We start from the raw sequence: 13042 nt of genomic DNA on the forward strand, positions 1-13042 counted from the left end.
TATAAAGTTTTGTAAAGAAATTACTCTAGTCAATATTAATCATAAACAACTCTTGAACTTTATATACTTATTATCAATTCAGTTACAGTCAAACAGATGGTACAATACAATGTATCATGTATGATAAGCATGATTCAAATGTCATTTAAATGACTGAAAAGTCTTTGATTTTAAGAGAGTCTTTGATTTTAAAAGACCAGGTCAAGACCAAGGATGGTTAATTACGCACTTAATGAGCATGAATCAGAAGTATATTTGCTTTATCTTACTTTTTTTTTCTTGACACCTTCAGGATCACAGGCTCTAGGAGAGCACTACTCTGACAGAAGCTTTACAAATAAATAAAATGAAAAAGAACACGTGGTTCCTCAAGCAATGAAGTTAACATGAAGACTTATTTACTACAGATGTGTATTCTATACTTGACAGGAACACTGACTGAAGCTACTTCTGTGTAGAATTTGTGAAGACTTACACCCCCATCACCCACACACCCTGGCTCTAACAGCATTTGAGAGCAGGTACGGCTTCTTTCCCACCGCAGCACCATTGGAGGACACCTCTAGGATCCCCACCTTTACCTGTAAAACTTTAGGAACTGGTTGCATTTAGCATCCTTGCCCACTATCACATCTGGCTAAAATGAGCCAAAGTCAGGGAAGTGGGCGAGTACAGTGATTCATGCAGACCCACTCCCTTAAGAAGCTTTAAAGAAAGGTCCAAGCCAACCTACTGAAAAGGAAAGCTATCCCAAAAGGATTAAAAAGTGAGTTAAGAGCCCTCAGTTGCTCAGGCAGAGACCTCATGCCAATGTTATGTTTTTACATCACCTGTTCCCCTCTCAGTCACCATGTTCGTGTCTTACACAAGATTTCCTCCCTCCCCTCCCTGCCATGTGAAAGACCCTCGAGTAACAAGAGGAGGAACCAGAACCCTGGCAAAAGTGGTGGCATGAAGGCCCAAGCCAAGAAGATTGTTTGCTCTTTCCAGTTGGCAGTGTCATTTCTAGCATTGTCATGTAAAACATGTTCAGTCTTCTATATTGTCTTATAAAGTATGTTGTGCCCAGGCGTTGGCATTGGCTCCTTCTCTTTTTATTTGAAGATGTAAAAAAGAAGAGGTGCCAAGGACTTGGCTTGTAAAAGAACACTTTAAAGGCTTACAGGGAACTGCTTTCACTACGATCTTGTGTTACACTCACACACTGAACAAATGCTAACACCTGAAAAGCCAAACAGAAAGAATCTTTGCTCTGAGAGCATTTCCCTTCTGCTCTCCCCACCTCACCACATTCTCACAGTTTACAGTGAAATAACAGATCAACTAGTTGAGCAATTTACCAAAGGTTGCTCAAATTAAGCCATAAATTCATGTGTCTAGGTCCAGCGAGGGTTTATGACACCTGACAGACAAAGCCCATTCCTGGTGCTAACACCTCAGCAACAACAACAAAAAAAAGAGAGAGATCGTCATTCTGCAACAAGTGAGATCGCTCTCCCCACAGACCCTTTCAGAGCTAACTAGGGAACAGGGGGAGAGAGGAGCCCCAGCCTCAGGCCCCGCACCGCCGCTGCCCGCCCCTGCCCGTTGTCTCGGGCCGCACGTGTCCCGCCGTGCCAGGGCTCCTACCTGAAGAAAAGTTTGGAGAAGATGTTCGCCTTCTCCAGGGGGGATCTCTGCATGGTGCCCGGAGCTGCGGTGTGGTACGATGTGGTGCGGTGCGGTGCGGTGCGGTGCGGTGCAGTGCAGTGCAGTGCAGTGCAGTGCGCAGGGGACCGGCGGCAGCCACGAATCGCTGTCGCCTCACTCGCCCGCTCCGCTCCTGCGGCTCTCCCACCTTATCCGCTGGGCTGGCTCTGATGTCACCGCTTGCCTCTTGCCCCTGCCCCTCTCCCCGCCTCTGCTTTGCCCAGGTTCAAAAGCAGGGGGGGGCTGGGGCCCCGGCCCGCGCGCTGCCTGCGCCGCCGCCTCCTCGCCGCACCCGGCACCGCGCACCGGGCGCGCCCTGCGGCCCCCCCCCGCGGCCGTCCGCGCTCTCTCCTCCCCGGCCGGCCTCTTCCCCCGGCTCCCCGCCGGCTTGCGGCTAGCCCGTTGCTTTCTGCTGCCGACTCCGCTTCGCGAGTCACCCAGCCCCGGGTCCCCAACCTCCCCCCAGCACTAAGCCCCTCGTCCTGCCAGAGGCCGTGGGGGAGAAACCATCTCTCCAAACGTGCCCTCTGCCCTCGCCCGGAGACAGCACTGCAAGGAGAGCTCCCCTCGGGGCACGGACACCGCCTCGCTCCCCCGAGTACGCAGCTCCCCTGCCACAGCCCACCGGCTGCCAGCTTGCAATCCCCCTGAAACCCGCGGGAGCCGAAGCCAGGTTTAAGGGGGTTTGGCTTGGGTGGGTACCCGCGGCCGGAACCAGAAGCCCCCGTGCTCCCCCCAGCTGCCCCTACACCCGTGCGCGGCCCCGGGGGAGAGCGCAGGGGGCTTGAGGCAGAGCGTGGACGGTGAGCCGAGGGGAGGGAAAAAAAAAAGGAACGGCAAGAGCAATCACATCCACTTCAAAATACACTTGCTTCAGTTTTTCAAGTTTTCTGGCAGGCACAACTACCTGAACCGAGAGGAATGGGAACTGAAGGTCTATCCTTCAGAAGTTCAACCCAAACATTCAGATTTAACACTAAAGCTGTTTCTGAATTGTTGTACACGTGCCATTAAAACAATATCAAAACTGTCAGAGTGCAGGGTAGAAAGCATGTTTAAAAGAAAACAAAGATGACAAGAAGCACGAATGAGGACTTGTCATTTAATTATGTATAAGACTTAATTTTACTTAATACTTTAATGTGATATTTACACACTCCAGTTTCCTTCCAATTCTGTAACTTAGAAAAATAGGGATGGAAAAGGTCACGCTCTTCTAAGCATGCAGCTGCTGCCGTCTAAACTGACTCTGTAAAGAGGCAAATGTGCTCCTCTATGGACTTACAAATTGCGCTACAATTTGATCAGCTGTTACTCTTTGCAAACTTTGCAGACATTTTTTTATTTCACTGCTTCTCGCTACACCCCACTGTGTTTTCCTAAGGAATTTCTCTTTGCCTTGGCAATTCTCCCTCGCAGACTGTGGATAGCTAAGAGGTGCCCTCTTACCCTGTCACCGCACCGGGCTCCTTTGTGTCTCAGACCTCCCTCGGATCCTTCCCGATTCTGCTTTATTAATGACAAAACCAGTAAGAAACACGGGGCAGGCAGGACTCCAGGAAACTGTCCGCACTTTATCATGTCCTCAGACAATGCGTAGAGGCAGGGCTAAACTCGCGCTGCTCCAGGACAGCAGCGCCGAGCCCTTCGGCATCCTGCCACCTAGTGGAGCCGCACCCGGGGCGCCAGCCCGCACCCAGCACCCCGCACCGCAGCTGTAGGGAGGAGGAGGGACTGGCCTCTCAGGACTTCTGGTGCCGGGCGCCACGCAAGCACCTCCCGCCGCTCCCTGGCGCGGCGGTGACAGCCGGTCACCCTTGCAGCCCCCCCGAGCTCAGGGATGAGGATGCTCAAGTAAGAACTAAACTCAGGGTTCAGATTGCTCCTCTGCCGGGCTTGGGGCACGGCGTTGATCACACACGCTCCATCCACCACTGAAGGAAGTCCTCTGGGTAGGCCCTGGCATGCAGATCCCTTAAGTCTCCAAAATTCTTTAACTTCATTAGAAAATAGTGAGATACTAATTTAAAGACAGACTGGAAACTGAGTCTTCTGAGCAATATACACCACCCTGCTACAGGTTCTTTCCCTTTCTAGCATGTAGATCTCTGCTGCAGGTGAATGAGGCAGAAACTGAGCACATGATTGGATTAGATTATTTTTTTTTTTTCAATTTACATTAGAAAGTGAGGTATGTTAGTCATTTAAAACCTCTCGTGGATCAATTCCAAACTGCTTAAAATGTCAATGGCTAAGGGAGTATTTTTCATAACAGTATCTCCCTCTTGCTCCCTCTGACTATGAGTATTTGTAGCAAATTTGGGACTAACAAAGGCATCCTATCAATCATTGCTGATTATGTAATTTTTTACATGAAAAATTACACCATCCTGTATTTGTCAAGCTCTCTAGATGCCTAATTCTCTAAACTTAGAATATTTCATCACCTCTTTCCTTAAGTACCAGCTTTGGCTACATCCAGCGCCACAAGAACCCACAAAGTGATTACTTCCCTGCTCTGTGATCCCATAGTTTTGCAAATAACTCAGCTACTTTCACACACACACCCCACAGTCACAAAATCTTAATTAGTTGCATTTTTAGTATTATTTCTTGATATTTTTCTCTTCAGTGTTTCCACTGATACATTTTAGCCTTTTTTATTTTCCTTTTCCCATGGAACACTTTATAGTTTCAAAGCAACTGTTATTCCTAATCTTCTCAGGGATCTTCAACATACTCAGCTGACTTGTCATTAGCTTTGCTGTGAGTAGGAATAAACCAAAATATTTATATTCTTTTAAGGACTGAAACACCTCAAATTTTAGTATCATCTATGAATTTCATTTACATGATGATCTCTTACTTCTTCAGACAAACAACCTGAGATGACAACAGCTGATTAATCCTTAAACCACAGCCACCACCTATCTGACTTTATTCTTTATCTCTGAAGAAAACGCAGCGAGGCTGAGTTACAGAGCTAGGCGGCAGGCGAACAGGAGGAGGAGGAGGAGGAAAGCCTGGTTTCCCGTGCCATCACTGCAGGAACTCTGGCTACTGCACTTGTGCAGTGGTACCTCAACCAGGCAAGAACCCATATGCCAGTGAAGACCAGCTGTTTAGATACTTTCATGTTCACAGCAACTTAAAGTGATTTATACCTTGAGGGCAGTAACCCTGGCCTCTTTCCCGCCCTTGGGTACGTGTTCCCACTAGACTGTGTGTAAAGCTGCTGAGGCTCCTGGTCTAGCCAAAAACCCCACCAAAGCGGCGCATTTTCAGCAGAATCTGAACTTAGGAGGAAGAAAACACCATGCTGGTGCCAGTGTTAAGCAGCAGTACAAACCCTATGGAAAGGGGCAAGGCAGGAGAAAGGCAGTGCAGGGTGAAGATTGCTTTAGCTGCCACGGAGGCACCAACAGAGTTTTGCATCGCTTTCCTTAGGTACAGCAATTCATTAGGGGTCTAAAGCTTTTCTGGTTTTTATCTAGCTGCTGATTTTCAAGAAGGGGAGAAGAAACTAACTATATTTGAATCTTTGATTAGCTAATGTCAATGGACAAAGGGATAAAAATTATTAGTAGAAAGCATGATCATATTAAATACCACCTCCTCAGAAAACAAAGCTAAGAAGCTGTCAAAAGTAACACTTTAAATCACTGATATTTTGCTGTTGTTAAAAATGAAAGAGTGTTTTGTTCAGTCTCGTAATTCCAGTCTTCAGAAAACTTGATTCTTTAACACAGCCCTGACAAAAATGGCCCTTTGCTGCAGGGGCACGGAGAGAGAGAAAACAGGTATCAAGGTGAAGTTTATTTTCTTTGTTCAGTGGTTGAAGGAAAAAAAAACACAAAAAAACAAAAACCAAAAATAACCAAACAACAAACCCACCCAAAATAAACTCTAACCCTCAATTTCTTCCAAATCTTTTAATTAACTGGAAACTATTTTGGTCACAATGTTTCATTCAACCCAAAAGTAGTCTGGTCTATTCTCAAGGGGTTTTTTTGGTTGTTTTTTTTTTTTCTTTTATAAAAGCATAGAACTTGATCCACAAATGTGACAATGGTCTTTCCCTCAAGTTCCCCTGTGCCCAGCCGGACTCTGGCACACCTGGGTTCACTTCCTCATTCCAAGTAATTTAAAGAATAGTGGGAGGCCTTGCCTCACATCCTCTTAGATGAATGCCCTTAAGCTATGAGATGGCTTAACTTCATCTATCTTCCAACCATTATTGGGAGCAGGGAAAGCAGTCTGGCCACCTTTCCATAGGGTAGGGCTTTACCTTTTTCATTTACAGAAAAAAAATGATTACTGTCTCAGAGCTGCTCACACACCAAGATACAGACAACCTTAAAAAAAGCTTTCAAAAGAGTAAAGCAGTAACAATGAAAGAACTTTGTCAAGTAGAATTTATGTATAATTTAATATTGAACAAAAGCATTCTACCTGATGGCTTACAAATATCTGGTTTTAGTTGTTGAAATCTCCACAGTACTCTCTAGTTGTGGATAAATTAGTAACGTCTTGCTTTTCATATTGTTTGCCAGTTTTGGCTTATACTACAATGAATTCCAAAGAGCTTCTCTGTTCCCAGGAAACATAATGAAAATGGAATCATAACTAAGATAATAGCTACAGCAGCATTTGTTTTAAAAGGGTAAACTACTCACAGGTATTTACCAGGCAAATATATTGAGTTTGCATTTGTAATACTTTTAGAATACAGACGGACAGAATATTTTATTTTTACATGCAGAAGATGCCAGCCTGACAGTTGCTGAATCCATTTACATGAGCAAAAACTGCATCCCTATGCATTGTCTTACTATTGCTAAAATTGCTTCAATCGATGCTTCCAGTATTCGCAGATTAACAGTATCTGTGTGCACCAGATACTTTTGGCAAGTAGTCATGTATGCTTTCCCACACTGCACCATTAGTATCTGACTGTGTCAGTTCAATGCATGGTCTCAATAAATCCTGGAAACAGCTTAATATTCCAGGGAAACGAAGCAGATATTCTACCAGGCATGTATTTCTGTGATACAAGGTATGGAGCTGGGAAGTAAAGTACTGTGAAAGCACCAGACCCTTCATTCTAGACAGACAACATGGGCAAAAGACCACATTTTAATAAGCTCTTACGTGGAAATCATGAAAGAGAAAACAGTGATGAAGATATCACAGGCCTGATGTAAGAACAGAAGAATAGCTGTGTGTTGGCATTTAGTGCAATTCATGCTGAATTTGCAGACACTCCAGATCAACTTCTTCAAAGCACACAAATTGCATATAATTTTCAACAAAAACTATCACATCACACTAGTCTGACTAAAGTCAGACATGTTTGTATGCTGTCATTTGGTCTATGAAATTAATAACTGCAAGGATACCTTTTTAAAGTGGAAGGTATTTTTAAGCCTTCTGAAATTGTTCATACACATTAAGGGAATTTAATATGTATTATTTCATTCAGAAGCACAGGATTCTGTGACAACCCATTCCTATGTGTACTAATAGATGTACCCCCATGCATCAAAACAAGTAAAACCTTTTAGATCTGATGAAGTGTCATCTTGATCTGCCTTGCTACATGACCTATCAAAGTACTCACTGAGGTCTTGCTGACTAAGCTTATGTCAAATAAAGTTCTAAAGAAACTGGAATCTGAGAAGTTTAGACTGTGGCCTTGATTATGTGAGAAAGTCATGCTTAAAAATTAGTAGTATGAATTCTGAAAGTTTTGTTAAAATGGTGAAAGTCCTGGTGGTAGTAACACTCAATACCAAGATTTGTGGTGGGTTTAATCAGTTTGGACCCAGCTTAATCAGAAATGAGAACGGCCCTGGTAGATAGGGCACCAGCATAGGGGCACACTCTTGCACTTTACAGTTGGCAAAACATATTTGTTTCTTTGGAAGCTGCAGCAGAAAATGAGCTGAAGAAGGCTTTGAGGACTTCAGGGTTTGTTTGCTTTCAGTCTAGAATAAACGTGAGAGGAGTTAAGAACCTGAGAATCCAAGGCTGACAAGTTTGCAAAGTTTGTGTTTCCAAAGATAGCTTTAGCTTCCTCTTCATGCTGTCATATAATAATCATAGAACAATGATATTATTGAGGTTGAAAGGGCAAAAATCCAAGGCTTATACCTTCTGTGACTCAATAAAAGCACATGCTGGCAACCTTAAACAGTTCGGCAACAAAGATTACTGAACCACCTATAGCATAAGAAAAAGTGCGTAATTATTTACAGCTGTTTAAAAGAGAAAGAGCTTGAGCTCCTGACAGAGCACTGAGACTGGCATCTTTACTGGAATCTCACTGCAAAGATCATGCAGTATAAACTGTGCCATGTAAATCCATGCAGTCTGATGAATCCTTAACCCACTGCTTTTGCAAGTGTGCTTAATTTGGTGTATGCTATTCTTGCCTAAAATAATTCCATATGAGTCCAAATATTGTTCTGATCTTAATGGAATAAGTCTAAAGCAAATGCCACTGTTACTTAAGTTACAAAAAAAAAAAAAAAAAAAAAAAAGTAAGACTTGGGGTTTTTTTCTAGTCTTGAAACAGCCTAAATCTTCCTCTGCAATCAATTGCCTCTTTGGGAAGGAAGTTGCCTCCATCTTCAGATTTTTTTTAATTTTTTTTTTTTTCTTAAAAGAAGGGATAACCACCTCGCCTAAAGATACCCAAAGACTTCAAGCTCACTGTAAGGGTAAGGGGGCAGACAGTGCCCCACATGAAGATAAAGGGCCAGGTGGCATACTATCCCCCATTCTACATGCAGTTTTCTCAGCATTTGCAGTCCATTTCCAGAGGACATGCTGAGATTCAGGTTAGTAGGTTAAAGGCACATGTTTCGTCAGGCTTCAGAAAATCTGTCATGTTTTCAAGTACACAAGAAAAAGGATTGGGCTTGCTGACTGACATTTGCACAAAAGATTTTCTCCCAGCCAAAAGGAAAAGTGATTTTTTTTTCTCTTTTTTTTTTCTTTTTTTTTTTTTCCAATGGCAGCTAACAGCAGAATATTATGAGTTAATGAGTTTAATTAAAAACCTTCCACAGTGGACACAAAGGAAAATTTATATGAGGTGAAAAGTGCTTCTCGTCATGGGATCTTGCAGCTACTTGTGCTAAGCCAATCAGCTGCAGGTGTATGTTAAATACTTAAGATTTTCGAGGACAAAAGCAAGACCTTGCAATTTGTGTAAACTGTAAGCTGTGATTTACATAAGTGACAGTAAAAGAAACCCACCATTACATAGCTATGGAAGATAACTGCCTTTTTTGTTGTTGTTGTTTATAAAATACTTTGCAACTTTTCTGCAAGAAAAAAAGCTTACATTACAGGAAGATAAGAATCATGTTAGACAATCACAGCACAGTGATATCAGTGACCAAGCAGATATTGGCCTTCAGGAAGTTGTCTACAGAACTGGTTGGAAAAAAGCATTCTTCCACTTAAGAAGGAATCCTTGAGATTTAAGAATTCCAGTGACACCTTTTAAAAATTGCTATACCACCAGAACATAGAATTTGATCATCAATCCCAGCCTGCCACTGTAAACCTGCAGAGCAATTCAATACTGCACACCTCCAGATGCTGCAGGTCAAAAAATATTTCCGTGTTCTAAGAAAATTAAGGCTTATTGTAAAATACTGGCTACCACGGCTGACACTGCAAAAATAAGGGAGCAAGGGACATTATGGGCATATAAGGCAACTCAGGCCTCTGACTTGTCACTTAATTATTTACTAAAGAAACAGTCTTGACACACTGAGGATATAATGGCTGATATGTAAAGGAATAAAAAGCTGGTCAACCAAAGATTAGGAGCTTTGCACAGACTTACAAAACTGGTGATGAAATTCATAGTCCACGAAGTTCTGACCATGAACTTGAACCATGACCTCCCACACTGTAAGAGACCTACCTGGGTGATCATTCTGAGCTGAGCCTTCTGAGTTTCCTCTGTTCCACCTGAAGACAGCCGAGCACCCACAGACACGAGCTGCTTTGTGGAACCCAAGTTCCAATTCTTTATTTGAACTCTGTTTTTCAAATGAGGAATGGTGGATTGTTTGTTTGTTTGTTTGTTTTTTTCTGAAAGGAAAGGTACTCTGTGATAGAAGTGGAAGGGAAAATAACACACTTCAAAACTTCTAAACTTGTCAGGTGTCTCAGTTTCTTCCCACAGTAGGAGAATGGATAATCTCTCAGTTTTCTTTAGTATGAGACTGGAGAGAGCTGATAACAATGTGTTTTGATAGAAAATTTTTAAAAAGATAAATTTAACAGCATTGAGCATTGAAATGACATATTCAAACAGTTCTAAAGAGTTTATGTGAGAAAGCATTTTCAGACTAGATTCTAGACTCTAGAAAGGCTCTTTTAAAAGTTCATTTTTATTTCCTACTCAGGGGTTTCTACAATTATCTGGTTGCAATAAGGACTATTACATTGCTTAGCATCAGATTTAAGTGGACAACTATTACCCAAATATGCTCATAATTACCTCACAAAACAGCCAATCTTCATGATAATTTTAGAGTTTGAAAAAGCCAGGTATACATGCAAATAATTATAACTCACACATTGGTTTTATTACTTAAGAAATTAAAGGTATTTGTAGATACAACAGTTTTATTTCTAACTGCATTTATTGCAAAAACTAAATATAGAAATATAACACTGTACCCTTGGATCGACTTCTCCCTTGCTGGAATACAAAAAACTTAAATTACACTTCTCTGTGCCAGTATGAAAGGAACAATATGACCTATTCATGCATTCTAATGGTTTATAAATTAGTATAACCATTGAGGGAAAGAAACAGCTGTGTGTCTAATTGTAGACAACACAATGAAACAGGGGTGGACAACACAAGGTGTAACTCTAAGTTATGAGATAGAAACCACTAATTAAAATCTTTCATTATATTATAGAGAAATGTAACAATTTCTCATCAAATACTTCTTTCAGTCTCATTTACCTTTTCTCAGAAACAATGCAATAGAGTAGTATTTCGAGAATAACTTAAAAATTATATATTCAGAATACTATATGGGAAAATCAAAGAATATCAAGCACTTCTGTTTACACTTTTGCATAATATGTATGTAAGAGGAAATGTTTTTGTTATTCAACACATAATTATGCTCTGAAAGTCAATGACCCACAACTTTGTAAAGCTTATGAGGACTCAGGGCACAAATCGATATTTACATAGGAAGGGAAATATTTAATGCATTTACACTGGCTATTTATCAAAATCTGAAATGGCTTTATCTTAAGACAATCTCTATCCAAATGAATTTAGAAGGCAACGTGGTATATGCAGCCTATCACAAAATATTCTCTTACAGTAGTGTTATTCTTTTCACTAGGGCATCCTGTAGGGGATCCTGGCTGGGGCTGGCAATCACATTAGATAGGTCTGTCATATGCATTTGGCTGCAGGAACCTGAAGACATATTTAATTACAAAAATTAGGACAATCTTATACTGACAGAAATACAGTACTGCTTTAGACTCTCCTTTTAGAGCTAGAAAATAAGGAACAACAACTGAGTACTAGAAGAAAGCTAAAGAATAGGAACACATGCATCCATTGGCTGCACAGTAATTTCATTTTTGAAATCGGAAATAAGAGAGATTTTCAGTTTATTTACTCTATTACCTTATAAGTTTTTTTCCCCTATCGTTGTGGTACTATCTATAGTCAGCTAACTCAGGATTCTACTACACAAAAACAGAAAATCATATCCTCTTTCCTCAACCTACTTCCAGTTTGAAGGTAAGATACGACAAATGAATGAGACAAGCTTTCAGACTGTGAGAAAACCTGTAGCGAGAAGAGGCAGCAGCATGCATATTAGAGGTCTCTCTTTCAGCTTACCCTTTTCCCAACCTCAGCCAGCTTCCTGCTTCTCTGAGTAAAGCAGATCAAACATGCTTTTGAAGGAGCAGGCCCACCCACTTAGGGCACACCTGGGATGGTAGGAGGATGCCTGGGATGCATAAAAAGACAGAAGTCAGAAAGAGAAGTAGACATTTGTGACTTTTCAAAAGTAGTTAAAATGGAGGTGTGGTGTGATTTCTTACATCCTTATGGGATAAGATAATTAAGAACACAGTAAAAAAAAAACAAAAAAAACAAAAAAACAAAGCTAGAAAAAACAGCTGAAGGTTATGTTCCCTGAATTCCACATAGATGCTGAAGGGAGAATAGAAACACTGAAGGCTAGAAGAAAGGGAGTAACAGAAATAATTAATTTTTATTCTTCAAAGATTAAGCCAGAAAAGGAAATGAAAAGATAATTTTTAAATTGATACCATGCTGAAAGATAGAGCTAAAACTCTACTAGTATAGCAAACACACTTCATTACATGTATGTATATTGAGGGAAAATAATACTATAAAAAAAAGTAAACACAGAAACAACCACCAAAAAAACCCACCACACACAGAAGCCAATACTGAAGCAAATATATCTGTCTCGAGAAATGTCATAGAAATTCTGAATATTGAACATATTAAGAGGAGGGATTCCTAAGTCATGGGACACTTCTTTACCATTCAAGCACTTTCTTGTCTAACTACAAATGTCTGCATTCTACTACAAATGCCTAGGGGAAAACTCACTCTCTTGTTAATGCCAGAACAAAAAATTAATCTAAAAACATGGAAGAAAGAATATTTTCCACATAACAGAGCTCACGACAAGGCAATGATGGAGCTTTCTCTGTAGGTATGTCAGTTGTAAATGCATAGAGACCAAGTGACTCCCATTTACAATATCTCCCAGGAATATATCAATGAGAAATTAAATTGAAACAGGTGTTGATCAGTGCTGCCCAAAGAGATGAGCAACTATTAAGTGAGCTTTCCCTACCTGATCCACGATTTTCAGGCAGTGAGTTTCTATTAAAAAAAAAAAACAAAAAACACATACCAAAAAAAATCCTTTTTTTTCTTGTAGGAGATAGACACTTTTTCTGAATCCTTCAGCCTAACTGGAGCCAGTATCCACACCCATTAGAGGCTTGCAAAACCCAGAAGGCTTCACCCAGAAGGCTTCAGATATCATTAATCTAAAAAAGGACCATTAGATCCTACTTCCTGCAATTTTATATATATTGTGAAGGCATATAAAGGTAAACAATAGCCTATGTAACCAAATCAAAGTGGATATTTCTTAAGTTTCCACTGCAACTCAGTAACAGATAAAGGACATGATGCAAACCCCATCCTAATCAATAGAAAATACCTTCTTTTTTTTTCCCTTTAATAATCTCTGGATCACTTAAATCTGTTACTCCCACATACCATGCCTTTGATTAA

At 41.1% G+C, this 13042-nt stretch overlaps 1 protein-coding gene across 2 annotated transcripts in view; it reads right to left on the reverse strand.

Annotated features, from left to right (window-relative positions):
* Positions 1–1682, reverse strand: part of CFTR (CF transmembrane conductance regulator) — a gene marked incomplete at both ends in the record, with an annotated part of 84059 nt that extends 82377 nt beyond the window's left edge. For both annotated transcript variants that reach the window (XM_080350238.1, XM_080350237.1), the window contains one exon: positions 1630–1682. In XM_080350238.1, coding sequence (XP_080206364.1) covers positions 1630–1682 — 53 coding nt within the window. The remainder of the gene's footprint in view (positions 1–1629) is intronic.
* Positions 1683–13042: the final 11360 nt, after the last annotated feature.

Source organism: Nesoenas mayeri (assembly GCF_963082525.1).
Source record: "Nesoenas mayeri genome assembly, chromosome: 1".
Taxonomy (NCBI): domain Eukaryota; kingdom Metazoa; phylum Chordata; class Aves; order Columbiformes; family Columbidae; genus Nesoenas; species Nesoenas mayeri.